General features: G+C 35.0%; 1 protein-coding gene across 3 annotated transcripts; it reads right to left on the reverse strand.

Moving 5' to 3' along the window:
• Positions 922-13,409, reverse strand: LOC109328253 (uncharacterized protein Cbei_0202). Of its 3 annotated transcripts, none has more exons than XM_019561635.1 (13): positions 13,068-13,409; positions 12,417-12,479; positions 7,867-8,307; positions 7,272-7,343; positions 5,913-6,038; positions 5,589-5,801; positions 4,775-4,822; positions 2,633-2,794; positions 2,181-2,342; positions 1,707-1,797; positions 1,503-1,621; positions 1,358-1,402; positions 922-1,180 (listed from the first exon to the last, which is right to left on the reverse strand). In XM_019561635.1, exons 1-13 carry the CDS (start codon positions 13,392-13,394, stop codon positions 947-949), a joined length of 2,103 nt encoding a protein of 700 aa, XP_019417180.1. In that variant the 5' UTR covers positions 13,395-13,409; the 3' UTR covers positions 922-946. The 3 variants fall into 3 exon arrangements, 2 of the variants coding, with proteins under 2 accessions (XP_019417180.1, XP_019417179.1); XM_019561634.1 differs by having other exon boundaries at positions 1,704-1,797; XR_002105409.1 differs by having other exon boundaries at positions 1,119-1,180; positions 1,503-1,618; positions 1,703-1,797.

Consider the following 14,080-nt stretch of genomic DNA (forward strand, 5'->3'; position numbering starts at 1 on the left):
AAAGTTTAATCTTAATTGCAATGAGCAACATGATAGACAAATGAACTTTAATTTTAATGTTGGCCCGCCGGGCCAGCCCGGCCCGTCTAAAAAACGGGCTTCTAAAACGGGTTGAATATGGGCTTTTGGGCTAAAACCTCCAGCCCGGCCCGCTAAAAACACCTATCCGAACGGGCTGGCCCGTCGGGCCAAGCCCATTTTGCCACCCCTAACTATTACCCTTCATTTTCTCTTCCTACTTCCATACCTAAAATCCTCCAATTCAACAATTATCATTAAATTAGGGTCAATACTATAATTACCAAAAGATCTCTTCCACCAAGCCAATTATCAAGATAGAACTTACACCTATTCATTGCAAAGTGCACACTACAATTCACATAGAAACAAGTGTATGCTTTTAAACAACAAAAAATGTGCACAACATAACTAAAAACTCTACCATCACAAATACATTTTAGTAACTATTACATTTTATGTTTCTATATGTTATGGTTAACTACATAGCATATGTGATCACCCAAAATTGCAGCTATCATCAAGTGAAGTGTGGTCACAGCACCTTGCAATAAGTTCTAACTTCTAAGCAGCAAATATCTGTTATGCTATTCAATTTATGCCATCAAACATTGTGGGAATGGAACAACTTTGATGAATGTTGAAAGTTGTGATATTCCTATCTCAGCCCATTAGACTGGAAGATAACCTTCTTAGCTGCACAAGTATAACAAGGAAATATATCAATTATCATCACTATTTCTTCTTTGACAAGTTAAAAATTCTGAAGGGTGACAAGAACAAGGACAGAATTAATGCATTTACCTTGAATTTCCAAAGTGTAACTGGGATATGGAACCTCTTCCACTATCTACTTCTGGTCTACATAACCAACAATCCAACATGTGGCAGATCACAGTGAAACTGAAAAAATTAAATCAGTTCTAGTCTAGTACTTCAAAAATCCAACATTTTGAGCCTTGCCCAAAACAGACTCAAGATCTCCATGAAATAAGCCAAATCTTTTTGCCACAGCAAAACCAGCATGCATTCCATCTACTGCTGCACTAATGATCCCACCAGCATAACCGGCTCCTTCACCAACTGGATATAGTCCTTTCAGTGAAGTGCTTTCATAAGAGTCGACATCGCGTGGAATCTGGATCGGAGAACTGGTCCTAGTCTGGAACAAAATCATTGTAAAGAAAAAATGAATAACAATTGAGAAGCAAATTCTTGATAAGAACTCCCTTCATTAAGTTAATGACTGCAGACTGAACCAAAAATTTGGGAATAGAAGGAACTTTAGGAAATACATACAGTGGAACGGAAACCGAAAAAGAGAACAATTATTTATTACCTCCACACCATGAAGGAGAGCTTCGTTGGATATAAATCCTGGTAACTGGAGAGTTCATTAAAAATATTGTTCTTAGTAATTTCGTAAGATAGTTTTACATAGGACATTGAAATAATAGATCAGATAAGATATGAAAGTTGCCAACCTCCTTGTCAAATGATAAAAGCGAATGCTGCAAAGCTTCAGTTATATGAATAGGAAATAGCTGATGAAGATTTGCTGCCTTCACACCTAAACGATAACTTGACGGCGGTACAGATGTTACTGGCACAAACAAGTGAAGCTAAGTTAAACCAAGAGCAAAGAGCATAGGAGTAACAAATAAAGGGTAAAATTGATAATTTACGCGAAAGCTTGTTCTCGAGAAAATCTGTAGCTGTCTGTACAGGCACTGTAAAGTTGCCTCCTCCCATTATTGCAGCTCTTCGCTCAAACTCTCTCTAAACAATAGAAGTATTAGATAAAGCAGAGATAGTACTGAATCTGTAACATCAAGAACTCTTCTATCATGCATCAATCAAGAACAAGGACAACCTAATTGAACAAAATTTCATCTGATGCAACATTGGTCCATTTCTTATATCACTTATCCTTAAAGGCTAGAGAAACAGAATATAGATTTATATATTCTACCATTTAATATTTACAGTTATAACATGACTCTAGGGAATGAAAGCTAGATATATTATGAAAAAATTGGACAAGGACAAAGTTGCTTATGATGATTATAAATATGAAAAAGGAAATGACACAAAGGACCTTTTTAGTTTAACCATTTAACAGCATAAGAACACAAACCCAGATTATAAGAATTTAGACCTACCTGAAATTCGACCCCTGCAAGAGGACCATGATAATTTAAGGCTTCAAAATCCTTTTTCGTGACTGTCACCACAAGTGCAGCATTTGCCCATCTAGAAGCACGCCGAGAAAATGACATGCCATTAACGCACATTTCTGATGGATTTGTGCTAGTGAGGACAACCTGCAAGTTCCGACATTCTATAGTTCACTACCAATTAACTAAATCCTATAATAGCCCAATGTATATAATAACACAAATAATAATTTGACACTACTTATCCTCCTATTGCAACCAAATGCTCTGACCCCCTCACCTTTGTAAAATAAACAGTAACCTTTTAGTTTTTATATCAGGCCATAAATAGAAGGCACAAATATGCTATGCCATATACCCTTATGCGCATCGAGTCATCACCACAAAGAAGTCATGTTCCAATTAATACGATACGAGGATAAAAGGAGAATGCATACCTGCCCACCTGGACACATGCAGAAAGAGTAACAACTGCGATTTGCTGGCTCAGAACCAGAATATCCATAGAATTCCTCTTTATCAATGTAGTTGGCAACTTTGTAATCTGCCACTGGAACTTTACCACGTCCACGACAAACCTCGGATGCCAATTCAGAATACTACACATTTACATGAAAAAGTTGTATGCATCAGTCATGACCCCCAAAAATATAAGCCATGATAAACATCTTTTACGATATAAAAAAATCTCTCCAGCCATGCAGTACAAGGTAATTTCTCCATCACATCTTCGAGAATGAAGTTATCATGAGTTCATGACCATGTTATTTCCCCAAATTAGGGGGATATGTATACACAGTTGACAGGATTGGGGATATTATAAACTAAGCTTACTTAGGTCCTTGTTCTTATCAAATGGGAAAATTATAGTAAAACATTAAATATTCAAATAAGTTCATAGTAACTTTCCCATTATGGGATAGGGCAAACATAAATAAAAAACAACACACAAACAATTAGAAACTAAGTACTAGCTGGCATAACAATAATTTGCATCAGCTACTTTGATTTTAAGCTTGTAATACTACATTAAACTAATCATGGGAAGTCTTATCATCACAGGTTAGCAGTATAACTTGCACCCTTCTGCTTCTTCCCGTATCAGAAAATGGTAAAGGTCATTTTCTGCATTTTTGAGTTGCATCACCGCTTGTGACATTATCAAATTTCACTCCTGCAATACCTCCTTCGCCATCATCAATGGAAGCAACCGCCAAACCAGTTTATAAATGATATCAGGTTTGTCCTCCACTCCATTAATAAATACATAAAAAAATCCTTCAACATCAACGTATGAAATTCATTTGGTCTTCAGATGATGAAATTGACGTCATCGTAAATTGACAATGAAGGACCATTTGACATATTATGAATGGAGGACCACCTGATCAAGGTAGTTAAAATCGAGATTCTACTTAGGATCGGAAGGAGAGTCAAAGATCGTAAACGTAGGATCGTAACACGACTCGTAAGGTCTTACTTATCAATATATATGGACATAATTCATATATATTTGTATGTATATATATTAAAAATTTACTAGAAAGATTTTAAATAGATAAATAGTACCCAACATAGGGAATTTAAAAAGTTTTACTAGTTTAAGTATTATTTTTCTTTTAGATAATTATATGTTTTAGTATAGTTAATATGGTTCATTCAAGAGTTTAGAAATTAGATGCTTTTATATTAAAAAGTACTTAGTTCTTGAAAGAAATAAAAAAAGATTAGATACTTATAAAATATAAACAAACAGGCCAACTCACTCTACCAAAAAAACAGGCCAACTCACTGTATAAAAACACAGACCTCCTTAAAAAAGGTACAAATGGGCCTGACTCGGACCATTATTATAAACCTAATTGCAGCCATGATATAAAAGGCCTCCTTAAACCTAATGGCAGCCGTGAGTCATCTTCTCCTTCATTCTGCTCATTTTGCAACAGAACAAAAAGCATAGAAAATAAACAAAGTGAAGATATAGTTAAACCCAGATAAATGGAAAATGGAGATCGAGAGAGAAAGAAAAGCTAGATCGATAGAGGAGATGAAAGCAGAGGAGATGTGTTGCAGACCACAGTGAGCAGAAGATGGAATCGGAAGGCTCGTCGATTTCACCGGTCCTACGCTCCAACACGACGATTTCACCTGATTCCACGGAGGTCAAGCACGGGTTGAGATCGAGCACGGGCTAGCTCTTGAAGATCGTAAAGTCGTGCGATCCCACGAGTGGGATCGCGATTTTAACTACCATGCACCTGATGATACTTATTTCTTTAGAGCACCATAATAGAGATTTGCTCTTAATTCAATTAAGAAAAAACTGGACCACAAGGATATTATGATTGACTACTCATAGAAACTCAGGGACCGACTTTAATAAAAGCTGAAAACTGTTGGGTGGAGGCCAAAATATGGCTTTATATCTCTAATATCATCAATGTCTTAATTTAGCATACCTTATTACACACAGTCACACACACATGTAAGTAGACAAAATATATATTGCAAGTTGGATTGATACCAAATAAATAAAGCAGAAAATAAGTGTGCTGAATAAAAATTGGATAGATACAAACCTGCAAGCTGTTTATTAGTTCTTGAGGATGCTCAATCCGTAGCCCTACCTGTTATCAATATAAGGAATAAAATTAAGAAAATCATGACAATAACGAATTTCAAAGCAAACACCAGTATATGGTCATTTTATTCCAGTAAAAATTAAATTTCAAAACTAGAACAGGGTGCTTTATATTGCAACAATGACAAATAAAATTTTGAATTTTGAATGCTAAGTCGAAGAATTGGCCAACATAATGGGGCCTCGATTATTATGCCAAATATCCCACATCTATAATAAGAAAATTGAAAAATCTGGTGGATTTACAATTTAAAAACAAATAAAAAACAATTATTCATAGAAGTAATCATGCAAATAGGCCTGCCACAGGGCATCTGAATTCTGAAAGTAGGCCATCTTCCTAGCCACCAAAGGAGTTGTCAAATACTACTACAGTATTGTCAAAAATGCTCACTATAGAGATATTAAGAACATGTTCTGTATTGTCAACTGAAATTTTGAATCTGATTGAGTGACAAACTAGCTCCTTCCCCATAAGAGACAAAAAGCAGTACCAATGAGAACATCATATAATTATTAATGACAAATCTTAAAAATGGATTAAAAACTGAACCAGCTGTGTAACTAAAAGAAATTCACATTAATCATGCACAAGTTTAAGACTATCTTATCTGTTATGAAGAGGAAACCATGCTACTATTTGAAATTTGGTAGAAGGATACACATAGTTTTTATAAGGATACGCAAACAGATAAGCATCACAAATACAAATAGGCAAAAAGAATTAATAAATGCATAAACTATAAACTCACAGCAAAGTCCTTTGGTACCAAGTCCAAGTTATGAGAAAGAAGCATTTGATATATATCACGGGCAGAATGGCCCACAGCCAGAACAACTGCATCATATTCCATCTTCTGGCTGCTTGAACGTAATCTATCAGAAGATTCAGATACTGTAACCCCCAGGACATGTCCATCTTTTATAACTAGATCGTCTACTCTTGTTCCAAACTTGATTGTGACCTGGAAAAAAAAGCAGCAGTGTCATTAGGACAAAATGAAGACAAGTACAAAAAAGGAAGCATACCTTGACAAATGAATGTACTTTCAATATAAAGAATTGCTGGAACTCACACCCAACTCTTGCAGATGTTGCCTAAAGTTGCGAAGTAATGGAACCAACCTATCCGTCCCTAAGTGCGGTTTTCCATCAATCAATATCTGTTTTGGAGCTCCAAACTCCACAAGACTTCTCATGACCTAAAAAGAAGAGATCAGTCAACCATTCAGTAAGATATCAAAGTTGGGAATGGGGGACACGACAGGGTAAAACTACACAACAAAATCAAGTTAGTTTTAGTTATATTTCTCTACCAGCTAACAAAATAGAAAATAAATGTTTGGGATAGAATTTCTACTTTTAAGATGGCAAAGAATAAAATGGAAGAGGTTGCCAGTGACTATATTTTCTTATCATACATGCAGTCATAAATTTCCTAATATTCAGGGGTCTTCTAAGGTTAAATGTAAACAAGAAGTTGTATACATTAAACAGCACTAAGACTAAGTCTGAGAAGGATATTAACCAGGAATAAAAAATCTTACCTATAGCAATGCATTAAGCATACCAGTTCATATCAATGAAACTTTACACAAAGCCAGTCAAAAAGTATTAGCACAATAAGAATGTAAGACCCAATGTGGAGAATTACAAAAAAGTATATGAAAGAAGTTCCTTTTAATTCCACATTCCACTAAAGATATTTAGATAAGCTCAAAGCTAAGAAACCTTAAGCAAATTATTAAAATTTGTATCAATGATCACCAAGTACTTGGCTAGATTATTTAACTATTATAAAGGCGGTGATGCAGAACTATTTGTGTCTCGGCAAGGAGTTAAGAAAAGTTTACAAAACTATTTTCCTTTTCCAATATCATATTACTTTTCCAGTTTTTCCTATTGCTGCTTGTGTAGTTGTGTATAATAAGTTGCAGAGACAGTGTGGTATACAGGCTGTAAACAAACAAGGAATATGTAGGTTACTTTTAAACCATGCAACTAGTATTATGTTCTAAATTAACTATATCTTCCATATCTTTGTCAAACATGGACACTGAATTGTGGATTCTACTGAGACCGCAGTAGGGACTCAAATACCCATAATTTGAGCATTGAAAAGCTATATTGTGCTTTCTAAAAGCTATAAGTGTTCCGATTCATCTTGAAGTTCATATGATTTATTTCTTCTTGCCAATAAGAACCAACTGAAATTTTGGAGAGATTTATGTAGACTTGTACATATGCTCTACTGACTACAGAAGAAGACAACATCATGCAAAAAATTTATATGCTTACACTATATCATCGTTTTGATGACAGTATTAGGTGCAAGAAAATCATTTAGAACTGTTTCCTAAAAGTCTACAAGGACCAAATGGAGATATAAATGGAAGGCACATATCTACTACATAATGCAATATAAGGAAGCTAACCGCAAGAACACTGCCACTGTTGCGTCCAATTCTAGTCACCAACTTCCCATCACTCCAGGTACCTGCACCACCCTGCTACACATAAGTCCTTAATAAATGACACTAAACAAATGAGTAAAATCGCATGGGTAAAAGACTAATCGAGTAATAAAAGCAATACAAGAGAATTACAAATGACCCAACCAACTATTAGTAATTCAATATATCATCCCGAAGGTGATTTTCATATGCACTCCAAAACATGTTAGAAATTTATAGACATCGCCAACTAGATGAGCATTAAAAGGAAGCACAATTTCAATTTGCTCTAATAATGTATCATAATAAGCTTACAGCTTAATGGCTGTGGTGAAGAAAAATGAAACTTCGCATTAGACAAAAGTGTAAACTCATGCATTTTCTTTAAAAAGAATTAGCATATAAGTATCACATGACTTAAAGTTAAAAATAAAATAAATGGATAACATTTAACTAGTGTCTGCAACCAAACTCCTAAAGCCAAAAGTAAAGAATGGTGTGTTCATGAATGAAACATGTATTACACTGACACAATTAACCATCAATCAAAGAAATAAATAAAGATGCATAGTACAACCTCTCCAAAGCAGAAGTTACTTTCCAATTCTAAAATTCGACGAACTACAAGAGCACCAATATCACGCCCCCTTTTTTCGACTGGTTGACCTCTTTCTATTAATGTAACATCTGCACCAAACTCTGCAAGAACAAGAGAAGCAAATAGGCCAGAAGGCCCACTACCCACTATTGCAATTTTTGGCTTTCTGGCAGTCTGGATATGGGACAGCCCTGAGAAAATGCTATGTCCATTTTCCCCTTTCACTACAGATTCCTTATTTTCTTTACAGTCACGTATGATACTCCTCAAATCACCAAAATCTCTTCTGTCAAGCACATGTTCCACAAGGCCAACTTTAGGCTCCAGCCGAGAAATAAAGTCCCAAGTGCGAGGCTCCAAACTGAGGAGTTTTTTGGCATCCATGTCCACAGTATGAACAAATTTGGGCTCCTTTAATTTCTAAAAAAACATCAGCCAAACACAATATAAGGATGCAATGATAACTTAAACTTCATGGCAATTTAAAATGCAGTTTCATGCATAAGTGATAACAACCTGAATAAGGACAAAAAAGAGAAGCATATTGTGAAAAAAGTGGAGTTTCAACTTTTAACTACACCATGGATTGTACATTTAAATAATGCATGTAACAAACAATATATTATTTTCTAATTACGGCACAATACAAGACACTTGCATCATGCTACATGTTTCAAACACTAGCATGTAACTTATCTGATAACCTCTCAAAGATTTATGCTCTGTTTGGTTGTATATAAGAAAATGAGAAGAGAGAAAGAGGTGAGTAAGAGAGTAGGGAGAAAGAGAAAGTTGTAAAATAGAGTAGATTTTTCTAATATTTCGTATAAGAGAATAATGAATGGAAAGGAAGAGAAAGAGGTATTTTCTTCTCTTACTCTTTTGTTCGATTGGATAGAAAGTGATAAGAGAAAGATGATGTTATACTTCAAAGGAAAAAATATCCCTAAAATAAAGAAAATAAAGAAAAATGTTTTTATTATAAATTAAAAATAAAGGTTATAATTTTAGTAATTATAAATTTTATTATATTAGCACTAGGATTCCAGATACTAAACACTCGCTTTGGTTTCTAGATTCTGGTGCAACAAATTATATTACTTCAGATTCATTCCTAGTGCATGAACCAGTTGAGCATTTTGTACCAGGATACATTTATATGGGTAATGGTATTACAGCACCTATTATTTGCAGTGGAAACACTCACTTTAACTCACGAATAAGTCCTAAAGTTACTCCTTCTCTTCAAAGTTTGCTTCTTGTTCCTACAATTACCAAAAATCTAATTAGTGTATCCTAATTTGCTAAGGATAATTTTTGTTATTTTGAATTTCATCCTAATGAGTGCTTTGTGAAATCACAAGGTACTAACAAATGTTCTCCTCAAAGGGTCTCTTACCTCATATGGTCTCATGCTTTTCACAATTTTTTCCAAGGATACTTCTCTCTGTACATCCATCTAAAACCATGCTTACAAGTTCAAGTCCACCGCAGTAGCTAATGTCACTACTTTACCTAGTCCTAGCAATTGTTCATCTTACTTTCTATGCCGTTGTAGACTAGGGCATGCTCGTGAAGCAGTTGTAAACAATGTTCTCAGTCATCGTAATATTTCTCATTCAAATAAAAATGTTTTAGATTTCTGCACAACTTGTTATGGTAAAGCTCATACACTTCACTCCCTGCATCTACTAGTTTCTATGCTAATGCCTTTGACTTACTATATCTTGATCTCTGGGGACCTGCCCCAATATACTATGAGTCAGGGGTTAGATACTGTTTGTCTATTGTTGATGCCCAAACCAAGAGCACTTGGATCTATCTTCTTCAGCAAAAGTCTAAAACTCTTACTATCTTTAAACATTTTATTCAACTGGTTCACACACAGTTTAATAAAGTTGTCAAAGCAGTTCAAAGTGATTAGGGGGTGAATATAGATAGACCTTTCACTACTTAACTTCTCTAAGCATATCTCAGAGACTTTCTTGCCCACATATCCATCATTCATAGGGGACTGCTGAAAGAAAACATGAACACATAACAGGACTTGTCTTGCTAGCTCATGCTTGTCTACCTCTGACTTTTTGGGAGTATGCATTGACCACTGTTGTTTTTCTTATCAATAGACTACCTTCACCAACTCTCTATAACAAATCTCTTCATTTTTTGCTTTTTGGTATCATTCCTGGTTACACTACTCTTAGAGGCTTTGGTTGTGCTTGTTTTACATTACTTAGACCATATAATACTCATAAGCTTGAGTGTAGATCCATTGAAAGCACTTTCCTAGGCTATTCATCCACTCATAAGGGCTATAAATGCTTGTCCAAAGATTGTAGGTTATATATTTCCAAGGATTTTACATTCAATGAGTATACTTTTCCCGATGCATCCCCTACTCCAACTAATACCTCAAAGTTTGACTCCTCTATTTTTGTCATTGATTCTTCTCTGGGTCATACTTCTCATTATATTCCTCACACCACTAGTCCATCTCAACCTACTGGTCAAAAACCTTCTACATCTTCTTCTTCACCTACTGGGAGTCTTACTCCCTCTTATTCTAATTCATTTCCTAATCATTTTGCTCCTCTTGATCTTGTTACCTCCTACACTGATTCTCCAACAGTTTTTTTCCCTCACCATTACATGACTCTCATACTAATAATTCACTATTTTCTAATACTGGGAACTCTTATGGGTCATTTTTTTCTATCCCTGCACATCTTAATTCATCTCTACTGCCTCTAAGTCACTCATTCCATCCTATGACTACAAGATCAAAGTTGGGAATTGACAAATTTATCATACCCAGGGTAGATTCGGAAGAACTAGGAAAGTGGAGAGGTGAGTGAATCAGCATTGCAATGTTGGATCTGGACGGGTTCATGATGGCAATTGCAGCATATTGATGTTGAACCTGAAATGAAGATGAGGCACGTGGACATGGGTATGCCCCGATAATGATTCAACTTGGGAAGAAAACCAATCTAGGAATGCCGGAGGTGGAGGCAGTGGGAGGAATGGCCCACTCACAACAACAAAACACTACTGACAGTCACAAACAGAAGAGAGAAAATCAGCCAGAAAGACACGACAGAGGAGAGGTGGCGAACTGGAAGGACAAAGGAGGACATGGTTCAATGCAAATAAAATTTAAGTAGAGGACAGTTGGTCCAGCAGAGATATTAAAGGTTCTAGGGTCGCCTCTCTTTAGGCTCAAGATAACATGTTAAGAAGTTGAGCAAAGAGAAGCATATTTTATGTGCGTGAAATTGTAACATATTTACTTATTGTTTGCATGCATTTCTTAGTTTAAATAGGATCTTTAGTTTAGTTTTTACATTATTTCCTCTTCTTCAGGTTAAGTGCGGACTTTTTTTGTTTAGTGCAGGAAAAACAGTTTTGGCTTTGCCCTTTTGCAATAAGTGATGAGTAGTTAACACATTCATTCTATTGAGTGTTGTAGTATATTGGTTAGTGTGTTTATCCGTGTGAGTTAGTTAGCCATTTGATCACACCTCTTAGGTATATTGGGGAAGTAACAAGAGGATAACCCAAATATCAGACCTATAATAACCAAACTTAAACCTTACTTCATGATAGTAGTCTTAGGGTATATGAGGGTTTTATTGGGTTGCCATAAAGTGATTGGCAAAGAGACCAAATAAGGCATTTGATTGAATCACATACCACGAGAGTAGGTATTGGCTTCAATCGAACACGGGCCTTGTGTCTCGAGAGAGAACATTACCTTCAATTGGGCGATTCACCTCCAAAAGTTAACTTTCGTAGAAGAAGGCGATAAACTAGGATTCACAGACGTCAAAGCGGTAACCTCTATCATGGAGACATTTTCCTTATCTAATTTAAATCCTTATCTTATTTTCAATCTTATCTTAAAGTTAAATTTCAATTTTGATACCAAAATGTTTAGATTGATTAATTAAAGCAATTAAGCAAGTATTACAATCCCTATGGGATTCGAACTTTGTAATACTTGGTAACGTAATTGTACACTTGCAATTTGCACCCACCAATATTCTGAAAAACATGTGTTTCAACTACACCACATGCTATATATTTACATCATGAATATAATAGATATGAAGGCATAGTTTCCTGATTATCATATTTACATTATAAAATGGACCTTGACAATTACATGATAATACACATTTCTAACACATGAAATACTTCGAGCTCAAACATTATATTCATCTACATATATGTATCAATGCTAGATTTCACCATGCCAATTTCACAACCATGTCCTACTCACCAATTGAAATAAATATAAACTGATGAACTCACTAACCTAATATGCAATATAACAATTCAATATCATACTCAGGCACACCAAACATTAATAAATTTTAAATCTCAAGTTACTTGTTGAGTAAACTCTCATTTCAGTCATTGAAATTATAAGCAATAGACATATTAATCCCTCACTTCAGGAAATTATCATATCAGTGCTTAAAATTGTAAGCATAGGTCACATTAGTTTAGGTTCTCATTGATCTTACCTTCCTCGCATCAAATGACTTCCTAACAATCGTGAAAGCTTCTTGTGGCAACAGTGAAGCAACCTGACACGACAATTGAAGAATAAATCATCTTTTACTTAACAACAAGTGAATAGCAACTTTGGTCCTCATAATTTGGTCCATATAAATTTTCGTGTATACTAAAAAGTTGTTGCTTGGAGACCATAAGGCCATGGATTCAAATCTTGGAATCAGTCCCTCCGTTTGCAGGGTTAAGGTTGCGTCCTACCCTCCCCATACTCCACTAAGTAGGAGTCTTGTGCATTGGGTCGCCCTTCTTTTTTACCAATTTGATTCCAATAAAAATCCAAAATAGTCCACAAACATTATGAATATAAAATGTCCCAATAATTAAATAGGTGGTCTAGCACACGAGCCTCTCACCAGATGGAGTCTGTAGCCTCGACTTCGCAAGCCACGAGGTTATTTCCATGAAAATGTCCCAAAAATTAATCATAAAAATGCTAAAAGGGACTAAATTAACCCACATTTGATATCTTCCGAACCATTTTCGATTTCTCAGCTTTTTCAGGAACCAAATTAGTACACACAAATTTAATTACCCAAATTCAGCCCAAAACGAATAAACAATAAAATAATGTTAGGTGATAAAAAAGTGAGAGAAGTTACGGGAAACTTGAGAGCTTTAGCAATTTCTTGAAGAAGAGCATCAGAAATGACGAGAAAGTCCTTTCCAGGGTCTTGATCAAGTGGAACAGCGAGTTTAAATAATCTCCATGTACCCTCAAACTTATCTTTATCTTTAGAATCAGATAAAATCTCTTTATTCTTTGATTTCAGTTTCTTCTTCTCAGATGGGTATCTTTGTTTACCTGTTCTCTTAGCACAGAATATACGGAGTGTTTGGTTACGAGTATAAGGAGTTATTCTTGTTCTTCCTGTGGCTGGGTAAGTGAGAGTGGAGTAGGAGAGGGAAGAAGAATGAAGAAGGAGCATTGTGAATAGAGAAGTATGAGAATTGGATAAGAGGGTTTAGAATTTGCCCATATAACCATTGGAATATTCTTACCCAAAAAAAAAACATTGGTATATTTTTCTCCCAATTAAGCTAGTTTTGTATTCTTAATTTATATAATGATAAGATGTAATGTAACGGTGTAAGACTTTACTGAATACTAAAATATAAAATATAGTAATGGTTAAATGTTGAAGATGTGATTCTTATAAATAACATTTGTTTGTTGGGAGAGACAATCACATATACCAAACACAAGTTTAGTGTGGAGATATATTTGATTATAGCAAAAAAAAAATATATTTTAATTTATAGGTTTTATTAATAATGAGTTGGATAAGGTCAAAGTTACATATCCCATAAAGTTTATTAAATGATAATGATAGTCTTGAACGAGCAACACTTGCTAATGACGCTATATACTTTGAAGAGAATGATTAGTTACCCGAAAGGAGAATATCTTTATTTAACTTGAAAAAAATAATTTACACTTTTTATTTTTATACATCCATTAAAACCGACATATTTGATAATTTCTTTTACAAATTTTTCATTGGGTAGCATGAAGATTTCCATGTAATAATATTTTAGAAAGCACTCAAAAAATATAACAAAAAATAGAGACGGGAAGCGAGAAGATCAGCTTAGCTAGGGAAAATGGTGAAGA

The sequence above is a fragment of the Lupinus angustifolius genome, chromosome LG15 (genome assembly GCF_001865875.1).
Source record: "Lupinus angustifolius cultivar Tanjil chromosome LG15, LupAngTanjil_v1.0, whole genome shotgun sequence".
NCBI classification, from domain to species: Eukaryota; Viridiplantae; Streptophyta; class Magnoliopsida; order Fabales; family Fabaceae; genus Lupinus; species Lupinus angustifolius.